The 19,251-nt window shown below is 41.9% G+C and overlaps 2 protein-coding genes across 3 annotated transcripts; both read right to left on the bottom strand.

Annotated features, from left to right (window-relative positions):
• Positions 1 to 197: 197 nt before the first annotated feature.
• On the bottom strand, positions 198 to 10,750 carry foxo3a (forkhead box O3A). The gene is made up of 2 exons (XM_061795236.1): positions 9,043 to 10,750; positions 198 to 5,850 (listed from the first exon to the last, which is right to left on the bottom strand). Exons 1-2 carry the CDS (start codon positions 9,559 to 9,561, stop codon positions 4,666 to 4,668), a joined length of 1,704 nt encoding a protein of 567 aa, XP_061651220.1. The 5' UTR covers positions 9,562 to 10,750; the 3' UTR covers positions 198 to 4,665.
• A 144-nt stretch (positions 10,751 to 10,894) lies between these two features.
• afg1la (AFG1 like ATPase a) lies at positions 10,895 to 19,088 on the bottom strand. Of its 2 annotated transcripts, none has more exons than XM_061795240.1 (13): positions 18,906 to 19,088; positions 17,713 to 17,912; positions 17,160 to 17,211; positions 16,981 to 17,082; positions 15,958 to 16,088; positions 15,775 to 15,874; positions 15,002 to 15,060; positions 14,826 to 14,908; positions 14,659 to 14,729; positions 14,480 to 14,580; positions 13,613 to 13,753; positions 12,726 to 12,836; positions 10,895 to 12,321 (listed from the first exon to the last, which is right to left on the bottom strand). In XM_061795240.1, exons 1-13 carry the CDS (start codon positions 19,030 to 19,032, stop codon positions 12,184 to 12,186), a joined length of 1,416 nt encoding a protein of 471 aa, XP_061651224.1. In that variant the 5' UTR covers positions 19,033 to 19,088; the 3' UTR covers positions 10,895 to 12,183. The 2 variants fall into 2 exon arrangements, with proteins under 2 accessions (XP_061651224.1, XP_061651225.1); XM_061795241.1 differs by having other exon boundaries at positions 18,890 to 19,042.
• Between the last annotated feature and the right edge of the window lie 163 nt (positions 19,089 to 19,251).

The following is a 19,251-nucleotide window of genomic DNA, read 5'->3' as shown; positions in this document are numbered from 1 at the left end:
AAACACCTGACGGCCCGGTCCTCCCGTGCCCCGAAACGCTACCATGGCGACGGCGAACTAAGCTACATCTTGAAAAATATATATTTTTTAAATCACAGCTCAACTTCGAGATCAGTTGCAAGTCCTCTCGGGTACAGAGCCCACGGCCAACCCGGTCTAACCGGAATCGTGGAATTCAATTTTACACACACGCAAAAGACATTTGCTAGAGTGGCTCTCAAAGCTTTATTTACATTCACCATTTCTCGAGAAGCTGGCAAACGCCACCTTTTTGTTCTTGTATCAGCAAGAGAAGCAGGTGGATGGCAGTGCACAAAAATTATTTACACTCAAAATATTGTCATTAGAAATGGCGCTAAACTTGAAAAGGGTTAAAAAAAACAGAAGGCGTCACATGAATGGTGGACACTGTAATGGGTGCGCTTGAACGAACGGGGTGATTTTAACCTACAAATCAACACAAAATAAAACATTTTAAAAATGCATCCTGGTGTTCCAAAAAAAACTCATCTTTGAAAAAAGAAATTGCTCTGCTTCCTACTATATGTACACTATTTCTAGCTGTGTGTGCGCAGAAACATTTGGCAATATTTTCAAATACTGTGGTCTTCAAATGAATGAATGGCTCTGAAGATACTGGCTCCCGTCACACGGTGGCAGCACCTGCTATAGTGTTGATCAAAAGTGTGGGAGGTGGCTCGCTAACACCGCACCCTTCTATTTTCTTATTTATAGCACCGAGAGTCACCAAAACGACAGTGGAAATATTGCAAACTGTCCTCTGTAGGCTGCGATTACACTGCAACTATTCATCGCATTGTTTTGGCGATTTTCTCCACGAGTGACAAAATGAGAAGCAGCATCGCAGGATTAAACAAATAATAGTAAATGTCTCATATTGTTTAGTTTGGTCTGGATTGTACATCTGTTCAAAAGGAAGTTGACCCAAACCCATGTCTGAGTTATTGATCGACGTACAGCGCTTAACAGACATATTAGACCAGTACCCAATGTAAAGTTCAATATTCCAAGAAAAGTCATACAAAGTTTACGTGACAACGCTGTTATAATATTACAAGAATAAAACTGTAAATCCATGTGGAAAAAAAGTCTTCATTTTACAAAGATAAAATCGTAAATTGATGGGAATAAAGGCGCAATATCGTATATTAAAAAAAAAAAACATGACATTTGATAAAGTCCAACTTTTATGAGACTGGTCTTAAGTGAACATGAAAGTCGTAAAGTAACTGGTATAAAGGTTAAATATTATGACATGAATTTACATGAAAACGTTGCCGTATTTATAAGAACAAAGTGCTGCGAATAAAGTTGTCAAATAACGTGGAAAAAGTAAAAATTGTTAAAGTTGCGTGAAAAAGTTGAAATTTTTTCTGAGGGAGAAAAGTTGAAATATTACAATAATAAAGCCAATGTGATAGAAGAAAGCTGCCATATTACATGGGGGGGGGGGGTGTAAATTTATTTTGTTGCAATTTCCGTTATGAAATAATGTGAAAAAGTCCCAATTTTCTCTGAATACATTTGTGCATTAAGTGGAAAAATTCACCATATTAGTGGAATAAAGGTGTGATATAATGAGGGGGAAAAAATCATAATTGCGAGAATAAAGTAAAATTAATTTTGAAAGAATCACGATCGTGGAATAAAAGTGTGATATTACCCAAAAGTTGTAAGTCATAATTTCCCGAAAATATAGTTGTAATATTATGGCAGTCAAGGTGCAATCTTACAAGAAAAAAAAGTCACAATATGAAAAAGATCAGAATTTAACATTGGGGGGGGGAATAAAACTTTTACGAGAATAGTATGTCTTAATGATGTGATGGGAATAAAGGTGCAATACCAAAAGAAAAAGTCTGAATATTATGAGAATAAATCCGTCAATCAGCATGAAAAAAAGTCCGAGGATGAGGTCTGCACTGAACATGGGGAATAAGTGGCAAAAACGATATTACAAGCAATAAAATCCTCTCTGTTCAAAATGGTCAAAAAATGTTTGTTAAGCACTGTACCTCTGAGCTGTTGCTGTAGTTCCTAGACATTATAGTGTGGCTTCATTATGGAAATCCAAAATAATCCATACGCGCTGTCATGATAATTGTTGTAGATTAACCACTAGCGATCAATGCGGCAGTCACTTAAAATTGTTTAATCTCAGATCAACGACCACATTTTGCATCCAAACAAAACGGTCTCGGAAAAACCCTGGTACGTCAAATCGCATCTTACTTGGAGTGATTGGTATAGCATCATGACAAACATTTGACTAAATTATTGCATCCTTTTTGTGTGTAAACGAAGAACTCGCATCGTATTGCATCTTAATCGTATGGAGAGTCATTTTTTACGTACCTTAAAAGGGGGCATAGTTTATTTTATTTGTTAATGTTTGTAAAAAGTCCATCTTTAGTTATCTATTTTTGAAAATGTGCATTCCTGCCCCACTGAGACATTACAATGGGGCAGAAATGAGCAGTTACCAACCCCACATAGATTTCCTTAAAGAATGGGATCGTCCGGCCAAAGTTCCAGTGGACCACTTTGGCCGAACGCCGTCGTGTCTAAGACAAAGGTAAGCAGAGCTGCAGTGTTAGCACAGATGAGCATTACCTAACAGTGTTAGCAGCATTAGCTTCTGATAATGCTGTAATGTTTATGTTGTTTGGTAAAGTTGTGGACGAAAGGGTGACTGAGGGGGTATTTGTGTTTGGCCACGTTATGCACCACACCGCTACGTTAATTGACGACTGTAATTCGGTGGCTGGGTGATGAAATGCTGCATTCACCAGTGATAATGTAATGGGATCTCTATGGGCACTTGATTGATTGCGGCGGCAAGGTGGGGACAAGGGGGCGGGGCGACAGAAATCAGTAAATGCAGTCTACAATGCGCTAACCGCGTTACTAACGCTAAACGTCGCACATCGGCGAGCGCTTCGAACAATATTCCGCTGAAGTGGACGATGGTTACGGCTGCGGTCCACGGGGCAGACACCATAGTGTCGAGCGACGTACCTTCCAACTTCACAATGATGTTGCCAATAATCACACACAAACCCCCCAAAAAACACGTAGAAATAAAGCACACAATGTGACCGCTCGTTTCACGTATTAGCTGTACATGTTGATATTTGGGGTGCATCAACTTTTCTCTCATCAAAGAGAAAAAAAATAAATAAAAAGATGTCAAGTATCCTCCTTTTAGTTTTGTTTTTTTTCTGTGTAAACGGGGTCTCGGTCCTGGTTTGGCAAAAATGTCGACGCGAGAAAACGTAATAATCTTCCCTGAGACAAATGCAACTTTTTTGTTCCTGTTCCAGTATGATACTGTTGTACAAATCGCTCAGGTTCATTTGATGTTTTGTGTGTGTGTGTGTGTAAAGACTTCAGAGAACAATACCGTAAAGAAACAAGACTGTGACAGTAAAGAAACAAGACTGCTGCAGCGACGCTGACAACGCTGCACCGATTGGTGTTCTGCTATCGTATTGGCTTAATTCCAGGTTGGTTGAAGCGTTCCTGGCGAACTGCTGCGTTAGCGGCATTGGCGGTTGCCGTTTCGCTTCCAATATTGCCTTGGAAGCAGGCTAATACTCGGGTCAACTTCAACCCCCTTCATCCCACGTCGGTACCTTACTTACAGGGCAGCGAGTCTGGAAAAAGCAGCGAGAAAAACTGGCTTATATACAGTAAACCAGCACCCCAGTAGCGTAAATGGTAGAGCCTTGCAGACAGAACTCGCTGAAGAGCAAAATTTACTTGGATTGGACTTCAACTCCTCCTTCATCGGTACCTTAACACACAGGAAAATGAGCTGGAAAAATCCAGCTTGAATAACCTGTAGCCCCTTTCACACTGCCTTCCTTGGCAGTGAGTCTTGGGTCGTGGTTTTCCTACAATACCACCAGAAAGCTGGAAACTGTTGCGGCTTCTCCAAGGCAGATCATTTGGTAAATGGCTAGCGACTGGGACAGTGACAACTGCTTCCAACACAGTGAGCCTTTCACAATTTATTCCTGGTAAATTGGCGCATCAGCGGCCTTATTGGCAGAGTTTCAAACAGAACTCGCTATGTCCTTAGTGTACAACTGCTGGATTCCGATTCAGATCAGATCAGACAATTACTTTCAACACATAAGGGGCATGGACTGTGAGTCTCAGGTGTTACATTTCACACTCTAGCCTCTGTTATGTCTCCGATACTACCTCTGGTTGACTGCAACCCTCGGCGCTTCCAACGCCGCTCCCCTTCATCCTTTCACACACCGGAAAATCCGGCTTCAGTGGCCAGTGTGAAAGGGGCACTGTACCATACGAAAGAAAACTGAAGCGATTAACGTTATAGGGGTCAGTTGTCGTAAAATAAGAGTCATAGTCTGGTTTCTTTGTCACACCTCAAATTACACAGGAGTCAGGTCAGACTTAACTCTGAAGCAGGCAAATTAGCTGGTCGATTTGATCTGCAGTGCACATTCACACATCTGTTGCTGCTTAACGCATTGAGATGTGTGGCCAGCTAGTCTTGTTTCTTTATTGTCACACCTCAAATTAAATAGGATGGGAAAATAATACGACCAATACACTTGAACACGCTTTCTTTTCCCGCTAGTGGAGTCTCGTTCCCGACGCATTCAGAGCCCCTCAGCTCTGGACCCAGCTCTGCGCCGACGTCTGTTTGAAGCCCCCCGGGGTGACGTTGGCGTTGTGGGCGGCGTCAAAGCTGAGGTCCAGGCAGTCGGCCTCCATCAGCTCGTTGCGGATGATTGAGTCCATGTCACACTCCAGGGCGCCATTGAACACCTCCAGGTCCAGGTCGGCGGCGGGGAAGCGGTCCTGGCCGGGCAAGGCTGGGGATCTCTTGCCGGGAGACTTGAGGCCATTTCCACCGTGAACAGACGGATTTTGTGCCTGAACGGTGGCGTGGTTGGCGGAGGAAACGTGGTCTTTGCGCAGAAGCAGTGTGTTGCGGCGGGAGTTCTGCAGGGCCACGGCGGTGCTGGCCTGCGACATGAGCGGGTCAGACTGGGTGAGCAGGACGTTGCCCGAGTCCAGGCTGAGGAGATCCTGCAGGGTCAGGTGTGCCGCGCAGGAGAAGGTGGTCTGCTTGTTCTCCTGGATGGTCTGCATGGGCGACTGGCGCAGGCTGGTGATGGACGGCGGGCTGAAAAGCGGATTGGGGACGTAGCTGCCGACAGGACTGCCGAAGGTGAAGACGGCGCCCCCCTGGCCTTTGTCGCCGTCGTCGTCCTCGGCGGGAGGAGGCTGCTGGGACGTCGTCATGCCGATGTTGTTTAGTAGGTCGTCCATCAGGTTGTCAGACAACCCGTCGTTGAGGTTCATGGTGCCCGCCAGGTCAGAGAGGCCGGCGGGCCCCGCGGACGGCGACACGCTGCTCGGGCTGGAGTACAGCATGGGGGACAGCGGCGAGTCGTCCACGGGCACCTCGTCCAGTTCCAGGTTGGCCAGGATGGGTGACAGGCGGCCGCTCAGCGTGCTCGCGTTGGAGTTGGTGCGCGAGCGAAAGTCGGTCCAGGCGTCCAGCTCGTCGCTGCTGCGCGACGTGGGGCTGCCCGTCCACTTGGAAAGGCTGGACGAGCTCTCAGAGCTGCCTTCCTGGGCGGCCTGCAGCGAGGCTTTCTTCTTGGTGGCGCGGCCTCGAGCGCCTTTGATGTACTTGCTGTTGTCCATAGAGACGGCGCGCCGACGCGGCGCCTTGCCGCCTTTGCCGCCGTCCGGGTTGACCATCCACCACGAGCTCTTCCCCGTCCCTTCGTTCTGGACCTTCACGAAGCGGCTATGGAGGGACAGATTGTGCCGGATGGAATTCTGTGGAGGTAAGGCAAGTATATTTGTATAGCGCTAGTCATAAACAAAGCCTCAAAACAAAACAAAATAATGGATTAAAAACAAAATTTAAATAAAAGATTGAAATAAACACCTTATATGCTGGGGGGGGGGGGGGGGGGGGGGGGCATTTACTGTATTCTTGAAAAAATAGAACTATATTCTCTGAAAAAAATATAGATTTTGTTGTAAAAAAGGGTTGATTTTTCTTTTGTCGAGGTCAGACAAGCCGATCTTTGCAAAATATTTGCAACTTGGAAGCACATACCTCGGGTCAAAAGATTCCAACATGTGGCTAAATCACTGCTTTTGCAATGTATAAATGGGCACCATGTCTTCAGCATGAATGACGCCGCGATTTCCTTCCACGGGCTCCTTTCTTGTCATACAGAAAATTATATAAAAGTGATTCCGCTCATGTTGTCTGTTTCTCAGCAGGAAGTCATTAGTTGCTTTTTTGAAAAAACAGTTTCTAGAGAATTTGGAAAATATAGCAGCCAAATGGTTAAGTCGGCAACACGGACTGCTTTGGTAACTAACCCAAATCCTCTCTGTTCGCAGCCCTGTTTTTAGTGTAAGTAATGTGCGTCCGCGGGGATGTGGTTTGTAAATTGCAGAAGCCGCGAAGAAATTAGACCGTGGAGTCGTTCCTCCAAGAAAAGTTCCCAGGAGCCAACCCGCGTCCCGCATGCATACTGCAGGATTACAAATCCATTTCGTCCCACGCACGCGCACAAATACACAAATCCTGCAAAGCTCTCATCAGACTTGATGCCATGACAGATGAATTGGTTTTCCAGGCAGGGCTATAATCCTTAACATCCATCGGGAAGCGGGACACTGTCTGTGCAAGCTGTATATGTTTACAAAACAAACATAGCCTCAATTAGAAGCAGTCACACACACTAAAATGTCAATTAAAAAACATCCCATAAACACATTGTCTGTACTGACACAAAGCACAGTAGCTAACAAAATATGCCAAGAATTGAAAAAAATTTTAATTAAAAAAATAACTACACTAATGATAAAATTGATCATCATTTCTTATCGTCCCATAAAGCAGATTGAACGATTATTTACAGTGGGTACGGAAAGCATTCAGACCCCCTTAAATTTTTCACTCTTTGTTATATTGCAGCCATTTGCTAAAATCATTAATAAAACTGCAAAAATTTCAACAATTCTGTTTTTTTCTGTCAATGTGGGCTGCTGTGTGTACATTAATGAGGGAAAAATGAACTTTAATGATTCTAGCAAATGGCTGCAATATAACAAAGGGTGAAAAATTTAAGGGGGTCTGCATACTTTCCGTACCCACTGTATGTGCATGGCTGCTTATGTTTATACTCTTACAATGTATGTTAAAGGTAGATGAAATTGTCATGCACAAAACGAGAGGTTGAGGTATAATAGCCAAATGTGTAATTAAAAAAAACCCATCTGTAACTATTAAAATCTAATAAGTATTTGTATTTTAATTAAAAAAAATCTATATAAATAGCTTGTCATTTGATAATATTTTATCAAATCTGTACCTGCTCCAAGCCACAAAAATTAAAGAAGTAATATAGTACAAATCCCAATTCCAATGATGTTTGAATGTTGTGTAAAAGGTAAATACAAAAAATACAATACAATACATGTTGTACAGTCCGGGTCTCTGTTGTCATATTTTGTGCTTCATAATGCGCCACATATTTTCAATGGGCGACAGGTCTGGACTGCTGACAGGCCAATCTAGTACTCACACTCTTTTACTACAAAGAACACGTTGTTGTACCATGTGCAGAATGTGGCTTTGAATTGTCTTGCTGAAATAACCAGGGCTGTCCCTAAAAATGACATTGCTTGGATGGCAGCATATGTTGCTCCAAAACCTGTATGTACCTTTCCGCATTAATGGTGCCTACACAGATGTGTAAGTTACCCATGCCATGGGCACTAACACACCCCATACCATCACAGACTTGGGCTTTTAAACTTTGCGCTGATAACAATCCGGATGGTCCTTTTTCCTCTTTAGCCCAGAGGACACTATGCCCATGATTTTCAAAAACAATTTGAAATGTAGACTCGTCAGAACAAAGCACACTTTTCAACTTTGTGTCAGTCCATCTCAGACAAGCTCGGCCCCAGAGAAGCTGCGTGTTGTTGATATGTCTTTTGCATAGTAGAGTTTTAACTTGAATTTGTAGCTGCAGTGACAAATTGTGTTAACTGACAATGGTTTTCTGAAGTGTTCCTGAGCCCACGTGGCAATATTCTTTCCACAATGATGCCGCTTTTTAATGCAGTGCCACCTGAGTGATTCCTTGCAATTGTACGTTGAGAAACATTCTTCTTAAACTGTTGGACAATTTGCTCACACAGTTGTTCACGAAGTGGTGGGCCTCATCCTTGCTTGTGAACGACTGCACCATTCAGGGATGCTCCTTTTATACCCAATCATGACAGTCACCTTGTTCCAATTATCCCGTTCACCTGTCAAATGTTCCAAATAGTTTTTTCCCAAATCAAATTCAAAGAGAGAATATTTGCCCAGCCCCCCCCCCCAAAAAAAATTATATATATTTTTTTTCCATTTGAACATTAAATATCTCTTTGTAGTGTATTCAACAGAATATAAGTTGAAAAGGATTTGCAAGTCATTGTATTCTGTTTTTATTTGTTTTACACAACATCCCAACTTCGTTGGAATTGGCTAATTGTAAGGGAATTGGATGGATGGAGTGTTGTGTGTAGAACTTTGAGAGAGAAAAGCCATTAAATCAATTTTGGAATACAACAAACAAAACAAAACAAAATGCAGAAAAAGTATAACGCTTCACATTTTTCCACCCGCGTTAAGTTGTGTTGTTTTTTAAAAATAAATTTGCATAAACAAAATCCTGAAAGCTTTTTTATTTTTTCCCATGTTGTCAATATGGCGTGTTGTGTGTAGAATTTTGATGGGGAAATTAGTTTCAATTCAAATTTAATCAGTTTAGCAATAAGGCTTAACATAAGAAAATGAGGGGGGGGGGTGAAGCACTGTGAATACTTTGCGACAACGCTTCACTTGTTCCCTCCTCCACATTTTAGTTCTACATATATTTGGCAACATTTCTCATGCACTATCAAGGTGGAGGTGTTGCAGGTGTGATAACGCGATAACGCCCGGAGCACGCTCACCTTCCATCCGGCCGAGCTGTTGCTGTCTCCCTTGTCCTTGAAGTAGGGCACGGAGCGGACCATCCAATCGTAGATCTGCGACAAGGTGAGCCTCTTCTCGGGCGACGACTCGATGGCCTGCGTGATGAGGTCCGCGTACGAGTAGTTGCCCCAGGCGTTCCGGCGGGCCGACGACTTCCGCAGCTGTTGCGATGCTGGGGCGGCCGCTGCCGTCGCCAGTTGAGCCGAGGACGGCGAGCCGTCCGCGGCCTCCTCGCTGCGGGGCTGCGAAGCGAGGTGGAGGCCGGAGGGAGTGAGTGAGCTCGGCGTGAGAGCCCCGGTGGTCTCCCGGGGTGCACTTCCCCCTCCTCCCTCCTCGTCGTCATCATCTTCTTCGGGGATGACATCAGCGTCGTTCGCCCCGGGTTTACCCGCAGCGCCGAGCTCCGGACGGGGCAGCGGCCAAGTGCAAGAGCGCGGCCGCTTCTGGGGCTCGAAGTCGGGGTCGATCTCCACGTTCGGCTCGCTGGCCTCGGCCATGTCACGGTGGGCGATGAGTGGGTCGGGAAGTCACTCGGGTCGCATTCCATCAATGTGTGGGGCGGAGGAGTGGAGGGGGCTCGGGTGCCGTCTATTTGCTGGAATGCATCTTAAGTAGACATTATCGCGGTGGCTTTTCCTCGTGACCCCGGGAGAGGAAGGGGGGTGATCTCGGCTTGGCGTTCCTCTGCAAGCGCCGAGAAGCATTTAACACGTCACTCCGCTGCCATTTTGACCATTTCCTCGCGCGACTTTCTTGTGCATCTTCATCGTTGCACCTCCTCCTCCTGCAGAAATGCGGCTGCCGACTCAGCAGCACTTCACCTCCACGGTGATGTTTGCACATGCAAAACGTTCATTCAGCGACACAATCCTCCTGCTGCGCCTCCTCTTCTTCCTCGTCCTCCTCCGCCGCGCTGCTCCGAGAAATAAAAAGCGACAGTGTGGAGCAGTGACGTCACTCGCTGGCTCCCCGTGGGGATGCCCAGCAGGGTGCACATCATGCTCAAAAAAAAAGTCAGCTGTCCCTTTTTAAAGGGCAAGTAGCACCTAAAAGTTACTATATTGTATATTTATTTAATATTGCGTAAAAGACGCGCACGAATGGGAGAATATGGCTCTATGCGTGTGTCTCAGTTCATTTCAATATACTTACTTGAAACCAAGACTCCACTAGATGGCGCCAAAGTATCATGCTTTGGCATGCGCGCAAAAACGGCGGAGTGGATTTTTTTTTTCTGTGAACAGAGGATAGGGCTCCCCAAATATAATTAATAAAACAGCAAATGCCAAACCGCAAACATGCAACGGTTCACTGTAGTTACTCATTTAAAAAAATCGTTTTGTTGGAAGCAAGCTGACGCTAAGTGTGAAAACTACATTTTTTTTTAAATTTTACTTTGTTAAAAAAAAGACAACTTGTACTGTAAGCAAGCAAGCTAAAGTTAGCTTCTAAATATCACAAGGCCAAACATTGAAAATTAGCAATTAGCTGCTAATATCCGCATGTCGATTTGTTTTTCTAGGGCTTACTTAGGATGCGTTAGGTGTTTGGTATTATATTCAGAATCATCTTTATTTGCCAAGTATGTCCAAAACACACAAGGAATTTGATAATAATAGTTACTAATAAAAAAAGTTAAATTGTATTGGAAGCAAAAAAAGCTAAAGTTAGCTGCTAACTAGCACACAGCCATAATCTGAAAGCTAGCAGCTAATATCAGCGTGTCCATTTGTTTCTAGCCCTTAATTAGCACTCATTTTAGGTGTTTTGTTTGGTGAAATAGACAAATGATAATAGTTTCTAATCAAAAAAACAAATGTACATTGTACAGCAAGTTTGTGTACATTTAATGTTAGGACATTTTGAGTTGCACTTTACAAAACTGCTCTTGATTTATGACAATTTCGCATGTATTGATGGATGTCACATTTACAACTTGAAATCTTTCCCCACAACTTCTTACACAGTTGGACCGCTGTGATAAAAGCTTTATCTTAAAATCATGTCTTAAAGTGCAAAAAGACTGCAATAAATAATTCCTGTACATCTCCTTTAAGTGTGTTCCCGCTAAGATCAGTTGGAGTGAGTAGAGTTTGAGTAGTACTAGTGTTCTTCTGTTTAAAAACTCGACTATTAGAGCTACACTGAAAAGAAGAAAAAAATGCTTTTTTTTTTTTTTTTAGATCAGTCACAATCTTGTGAGAATTAAATTGTATATTTTAGGGATTGAAATCATAAAATTGCAGTCATATTTTCTACATTAGTCATTTATGAAAATGTGTATTTTTGAGAATTTGTATAGTTGTATTTTTTTTTGTATATCTTCAAGATTAAGTCATATTTTCAATATCAAAATCATAAGAGTACAAGAATAAAGTTGCGTATTTTAAAGATTTCAGTTGTATTAATACTAGAACAGTCGTAGACTTAAGATATTGTATATTTTATAAAAGTTGAAGGGGAAAAATATATTTTTGAGTCAAAATTAATGTAATTTTACAGGTATTGAGTCGAATATTTTAAAGATTAAAGTAGCAATCCCTTTGTAAAATTAAAATTAAAAAATATATTTTCTATTAAATACAGTGTGCAACTTTCTCTGTACATCTTTTTTTCTTTTCAGTGTAGCCCTAAAACCCCGTTGTTAAAACAAACATGTATCCCACAAATGTTTTTTTTTTTTTTTTTTTAAACAGTTCTAACCCACAAACAAAATGATTTCTCATGAGGTGCGGGGTTCAATCCCCGTCCCCGCCTGTGTGGAGTTTGCATGTTCTCCCCGTGCCTGCGTGGGTTTTCTCCGGGCACTCCGGTTTCCTCCCACATCCCAAAAACATGCATTAATTGGAGACTTTAAATTGCCCGTAGGCATGACTGTGAGTGCGAATGGTTGTTAGTTTCTATGTGCCCTGCGATTGGCTGGCAACCAGTTCAGGGTGTACCCCGCCTCCTGCCCGATGACAGCTGGGATAGGCTCCAGCACGCCTGCGACCCTAGTGAGGAGAAGCGGCTCAGAAAATGGATGGATGGATGGATGGATTTGGGATTTAAAAAAAATAATTAATTAAAAAAAAAAAAAAAAAAAAAAAAAAAAAAAACGGTCAAAATGTGGAGCTACATTAGGGTTTGGTCTTAGTGCTGCGGTCTCCCTCCAGCCAGTATTCTTCACTCTGCATCTCGGTGAGTCTGGAGACTGTCCTCTGGAAGGCAAACATCTCCTCTTCACCACTAAAGATGGACAGACTGCTGGCCTCTTCCTGTCAAGACAGTGAGTCGGTGTGGTCGTCACAGCGATCAATTGTAATGCCATAGCCTCCGAAAACAACAGGAAACTACATATTTTTTTTGCGTTTTGCACTTTTACTAAATGTTGGTTAAGGTTGCGATTGTGAAAATGCTTCTTAGACTAATATCTTAATTTATTGCAAGTTTGAAATAAGATCACAGGGGTAAAAGGTGCAAAATAACATTCATATAGCCTGAATAGACCAAAAATAAATTGCAGTACTTTTTCCCAAGAACAAGAACTTTGAAAGGTCGATCTTATTGATATTGGGCTTCACTAATTTAGCCCCAGAACCAGTTTAATACCGGGGCTAATTTTAGTGACGTATCGTGAAAGTGGACATAAAAATACAGCAAAGTGATCTTCATCTCCTACTCTTTTGAGTCCCAGGTCATCCATGAGGATGTGGCTCTCGTCGTGGCCGTGGTCGCCCTCGAGGACGAAGACTTCCTCCAGCGGGTGATCGGCCAGGATCACCACACGCACCTGAAACAGCGCACGGGTGAACATAAAAAAAAAACTTTTTAATGATTGTATCCCAACAGTTGTTGAGTTCTGGAGTTCCTGCCCACCCATCACGAATGAAATTAAACCAAGTCAATCATTACTTATCTGACTATTTCTGAAAATGTTTTCTGTGAGCGAGCCTTTCTGCACTTCTGCCCCACCTATGGACGGCCAGTGGGGCTACTTGACATTACCAATTCCACATGAGTTTCTCAGCCCATGACTTGGCGGCTACGCAGGGCTATGATCCAGAGCCACTTCCATGCGACAGCTGGAGGGACAACGGACTACACTGTCTGAAACACGCCAAAGCCAAAAGGTAAAGAGAGCTTCTCATAGGCGGGACGTACTCGATTGCTCGGTGAATTGCTCGATTTGTCTGCTGCATGCGCCACATGAACTAATCCGCACGGTACTTGACCAGTGTAATTCGGCGAGCAAAATAGAATCTACACGGTCACATTTCGTCGTCGCTTTTTTTTTTTTTTTTTGAAAATTCAAGCACAGTCCTAGAGCTGCCCAGTCATCATGGTAACTAAATCCATACTCGCATGAGACCGATGCGCCATTAAAATGAGCCAGTTTCACCGTGGCAAGAAATGCGCTGTACATATATGTCTATACATCTTGAGCCATGGGGTATTTTGACGAGAGCATGCCACAAACACTAAGACACCTGGGAACTGTTTGAAATTGTGGGGTGCCTAATATTTCTCCTTTAACCGCGAAAAGAAAGGAGAGGGGTAAAAGCCAACCTTGTGGTCGTAGAGCGTGTCCACCAGCGTGATGAGTCGCCGGGCTTGTGTTTTCTTGTTGAGCGTCATCAGCGGGACGTGCCGGATGAAGACGGTGTCAAACAGACGGGAGATCTCCAGGTAGTCGCTGGCCCCTAGGGGCTGAAACCATCAATAGCTCGGTCACACACAGATCCTGCAAAATTGCTGGTTTGTGGATGTCATAGGTAAAAAATGAGTTTTTGACGCAATATATATATTTAAAAAAAATGTCATGAAATGTTCTTTGAACAAAACTTTGACTTTGTCAAACCAAATTTGAACAGGATTTGCATTAGGAGACTGTTCAAGCTTGTGCTAACGAGCATAACTACCGGTTGATGACATGGTAGTTTGAAACCGAACTTGGTTAAAAAATAAAATAAAAATCTTTTCTTCAGGGATGGTGTGTTTGGACAAAAGTTAAATGCATGCATGCCATTTGTTTAACAAATATGATGTATGTAAACACGAACAAAGCCGAAACATCGGATATTGTCTTCGTTGGCCGTGTGGTGACATCTCGCGTTAAACAAAAGACCCTGTAGACGTTTAAAGTTCATACAGGTGCTTTGTCCCATTTCTATTCCGCCATATTTACCTGTGCCGGGAGGAAGTGCTTTCACCTGACCCCCCCCCCCCCCCCTCCCCCCATAGCCTGAGGGTCTAGAATTCCCCTGCGATGAACGGGGGTTCACTGTATATTAGATTATTGTTCTTATGTTGGCTGTTCTTCCTTTTTCGCCATTGGGATTTGGGGAAAAAAACTCCTATTAATCTCCTAGATGGTATTCAATGTGGCGGCTGTCTGTAATCCATTTATGTGTATTGATTACGTGACAGCTTTACCCTGTCACACAGCTCCTCAAATGTGCAGTCCAAGATGGTCCCGCACGCTTTGTTCAGACACACTTTCCTGTTGTGCACGTTAAGGACTCTTGGCCGCGTTACTGTGGAGTACATATAACGATTACTACACAATAATGCTAAGAATGAAAATATGACAGATTTAAAAACAAAGGATTTACTGTCATTCTGCTTGAAGGCCAGCTCGTCGAAAAGCTTGTCAAGCCTCTCTTCTGCATCAGCCTCACTGGAACTGATGTGAACATAACAATAATTGGCAGGAAGAATAATAATAATAATTATTATTATTTTTTTTTTAAAAACGTTTCATGATGCATGGACGTCTTACAGGAAGTAAAGTTTCCCCGCAGAGGGTCTGTTCCTCTTGCGGTAGTCAATCCCTGAGTCCAGACGAAGAGTTTGGCAATATTTCTGTCCAATATATAGATGGAGTGAGCGGTGTCATATTGAAGTATTTGGCATTTGGGCTTTAAATTATTATTTATTTGATTTTTTAAGTCTTACCTGCAACACGGCAATAAAAGGCACGAAGTTGACCCTTTGCAGCCCGTTTTTATACAAGTCTGAAAGAGGGAGGACAATTCATTTAAATAAAAAATAAAAAAATTCAATTTAATGGCGTTACAATTCCTAATTTTTAATTTTATTTAATTCCCGACTTAATTTAATGCAGTTTCTAACTGAATTAAATGTATTTGTTTAATTAACAATTTAATTACATTCATAATTTAAATAAATCTAATTTCATATTTAAACTATAAAATTGTATTCCTTATTTAAATTAATATAATTTATTGTAATCATAATATCTAATATCCAATTTAATCAAATTTGTCCAATTTAATTTCATCTGTATGATTTCAGTTAATTCCTAATTTAATGTCATTTAATTTGTAATGGCATTTTGTTCCTGATTTAATTTAATTCTTAATTTAACAGATGGATGATAATCTAATATTCGGAATTTAACATTTTAATTTCTAAAAGACTAAACTCCAATTTAAAATGTTATCTAATTTCAAATTTGTCTTAATTCTTAATTGTATTTTATGTAATTTCCAATTACATTTTATTTTTCCCGCCATGTACCTTAGTCGATTAACCACAAAATTAGGAACAGCTCAGCGTGATGCAATGAAGTTGTACACCACTGCGAACTACAACAATAATAATGATATTGTTACATTTAATTAAGTACATTTTGAAATACAGCTCCTGTATTGGCTCTGTGCCTAATGTCGGGTTCACTACTTTCCTCGTGTCGACTCACTTCTCACCTTCAGGGATGCGATTGGACGTGGCCACGACCACCACGCCATGGAGAAACAGGTTCTCAAACAGCTGCTTGAGAATCATGGCGTCGGCGATGTCCGTCACCTGGAACGACGTCGCAACATGGTGAGACATACATCGTGCGATAATCGGCATCGCCATCACGTTAATCAAGGCGTCGTCGTTACCTGAAACTCATCGAAGCACAGTAGGCAAGCTTCCTCGCTGATCTCCTCGGCAACCGGGGCGATGGGGTCGTAAGATTTGGCCATCTTGCCCGCTTTTCTCTTTGGCAAACTCTGCTTAAGGCGATGGATCCCTGCACGGTCACACGCGATAATCCGTATGCAGTAGCGACAACATTGCTAGAAAACCAGCTACGACACCTTACCATATCTCTCCATGTTGTGATAATAGGGGTGGGAATTAAAGAGTAGTGTCATACGATATTTTGCCAACGACACCGATCATACCGCAATACAGCGATTTCTCGATAATTTGAAGAGGTACGTAGAGGTGCACAATATGAACTTTACCGACAACAACATTACGATATATTTCCCCAAAGATGGTACAGTGATTACTTGATAAGCGGCAGTTTGGGAAGAGAACTATCTAACGTGCAATACGATATTTTGCCAATAATACCAATATCGCGAAACATAGATTACGTGATGATCGATCTATTGGAAGAAAAACATCCATGTTACGACATGATATCTAACGCAATCACAAACTAACTCATGATACGATACTGCAATACTTGCCAATGATATGGACAACATAACGATACATTGCGAAATTTCCCTAAAGACGATACAGCAGTTACGCAATAATTGATGGGCAGTTGTGGAAGAAAACCGTTCACGACGCATCCCGATATCTAACCAAGATAAAAGGATTATAATTCAAACATGCGATACAATATCGCAATATTTTGCCAAAGACGATGCAGCAATTGCATGATAATGTACAGTATTGCACGAAAACCACGTACAATGCGTCATGATATCGCAACAGCTACGATACGATATTGCAAAATTTTTGCCAACAATATCACAAGACGAGACGTCACAAAATCCAACTAAAATAAGTAATTAGTATAATAAATAGGAATAGGGAATTGATATTGTACAAAATTGATAACTAGGACGATACATCAGGATAATGGGTATTCTGCCCCACCTCTAATATAATAAAAGCAAACTCACGTTTGTGTACGTCCAACATGAAGCCGTGGAAGTGGACCCTCTTTTTCTTTTCCGTCTCCACGTGCGAGTAGAACATGTCCATGACCATGGTTTTACCCGTGCCTGAAATAATCATCACACGTCTCTCTTGGTATCAATAAAAAAATTAAAAAGACAGTATGGTCATGTGTATTCCTTACCCACGTCACCGTAAATGTAGAAACCCTTGGGAGGCTTCGGCTTGGTGAAAAACTACGAGAAAAAGGGAAAATGTGAACAAATCCATTGCATTAGAATGACTCTGCTTGATCTTGTCATGTATTGTTTTCTCTTTCAGTACAATATCGATTCAGAACGGTCAAATATCATATTATGACTATCCAATATCATGACGACAACTTTTACCTTTTAATCCGAATCTTGGTATCATAACTAGGGGTGGAAATCACAATGTATTATGATGCAATATCACAATATTCTCACACTGATAACGATTCTATTCTGCAAAAATAAACATACTATAGGAAGATATATCATGATATCCAAATGTAATAAAGGTACATAATAATTATTATAATAATTTATTACGATGGCCAACCTTAATCATTATAATATTAATAATCAACATTGTTGGCAAAATATGCAATATTGTATTGCAACGTGTCTCCAACTATGGCCCTTATTCCTTCGTATTTTTAATCAATTTGGGTTTTGAAACTTGTCAAACTCTATTCAAATATTCTATGAGTGCACCTTTTGGAATATGGACGTGGGCGTGTTGCTGTACCCGCGTAGCGTCTTGTGCAGCTGGTCCAGTCTGAGCATCACAGCTCTCTGGTGCTCGTCCTCCCGCAAGGTCCCATCCCGGATCAGCCTGCTGTAGTGATCTAGGGGGCCGCCCAAGCCGCCGCTCGTCTCGGCCCGCGCCTCACGCCGGGCCTCCGCCGCGTAGCCTTCTCGTACATCAACAACAACATGGCGAGATCAGACATTGTTACAGTTTTGTTTGAGAGATTAAAAAAATGTATAAATATATATATATATATATATATATATATATATATATATATATATATATATATATATGAAAACTGTGTCGTTTAAAAAAAAAAAAAAAAAAAAAAGTGGAAAACCAGCGTGAAAAGTGTAAAAATAAGCCCAAGATAAATTTTTTATACTCATTATATGAGAGCTGGTTTACTCCCGAAAAAAATGCATACTGTTAATGTGTATGGAGAGTTGCTGCTGTATCATGACTGCCATCGTTCCTCTTTTGCTGCGGCTCAACATTGAAATAAACGGTGGAGTCACAGACTTGATTTGACGGTGGAGTCACAGACTTCCCCCCCCCCCCCCCCCCCCCCAAAAAAAAAGAGCTGTGCTTTATTTTTTCTACAAATGTTGGCATGAAATTGTGTTAAAATGTACAAAACTGTGAAATTGAATCCTGCCGGAACGGGAGCGCAGCGCCCCTAAACCTCTGACCGTAGACTCGCCCCTGGTAGGCCTGGCGTAAAGGTAAGAATTTTTGAGAAAAAGAAACACTCAAGTAAAGTGCAGCTACTTGGGGAAAACAACAACAACAAAACACTACCTAAGTCTAGTAACTAAACATCTCGAGTACCTCTAGTTAGTTGCCACCACTGTTGCAAAGATGCTAGCGACGTACACGTTTGGAATAATGTGACCGTTTTGGGACAAGGAGCAAAAAATAAATGTTTAGCGAGTGACAGCTGACCGAACACGAAAAGTTAAGTACGCAAGCACATTGACTTAATGTGGAAACGATAACCCTTATTTTGACTATATGTGTGATTTGGCTCAAGTTGGATCACTTTGCTTTGACATGTTCAGATTGGCTAATTAGTTAGATGCACGCAAAAGAAGCACAGAATTGCTAAAAAAAAAAAAAAAAAAAAAAACAACTCACCAATAAATCGTCTCACCTCGTCTGCGACACGATATTAAGGTTTTGAGCAGTTTGCTGGCGGAATGTTGCCCTCTCCGTAGCAAAGTGCAGCCCAGGGAGGTTGGAGGTGACATCTTGGAAGACAGCGGCATCCACACCGCCATCTTGATTTCAAACAACTTTATGGACAAAGTGACTGGCAACAAAATACTGCAGTTTGTTTTTGTGACCGACAGAGGGAGACAATTCTTCCGTAAGGAAAGTCCATTAAATACATAGTTTTAATTTCAAATTATATTTTAATAAAATGAAAATATATTTTATAAAAACAAAAACAACCAGTAACTATTTTCATATTATACTTACACTACAAGTCAAAGTTT

This window comes from Phyllopteryx taeniolatus, chromosome 13 (assembly GCF_024500385.1).
Source record: "Phyllopteryx taeniolatus isolate TA_2022b chromosome 13, UOR_Ptae_1.2, whole genome shotgun sequence".
Taxonomy (NCBI): Eukaryota; Metazoa; Chordata; class Actinopteri; order Syngnathiformes; family Syngnathidae; genus Phyllopteryx; species Phyllopteryx taeniolatus.
The sequence above is the reverse complement of the archived record's forward strand: the minus strand, read 5'-3'. Positions and strand labels throughout refer to the sequence as shown.

Bases quoted from the DNA above. Each gene is read 5' to 3' on its own strand.
- foxo3a (XM_061795236.1), bottom strand. From the start codon at position 9,561: ATGGCCGAGGCCAGCGAGCCGAACGTGGAGATCGACCCCGACTTCGAG. The intron at 5,851-9,042 runs GTGAGCGTGCTC...TTACCTCCACAG, and splicing joins ACAGCTCGGCCGGATGGAAG to AATTCCATCCGGCACAATCT.
- afg1la (XM_061795240.1), bottom strand. From the start codon at position 19,032: ATGGCGGTGTGGATGCCGCTGTCTTCCAAGATGTCACCTCCAACCTCC. The intron at 15,875-15,957 runs GTAACGACGACG...ACGTCGTTCCAG, and splicing joins TGTGCTTCGATGAGTTTCAG to GTGACGGACATCGCCGACGC. The intron at 14,909-15,001 runs GTAAGACTTAAA...TATATTGGACAG, and splicing joins CTTTTATTGCCGTGTTGCAG to AAATATTGCCAAACTCTTCG.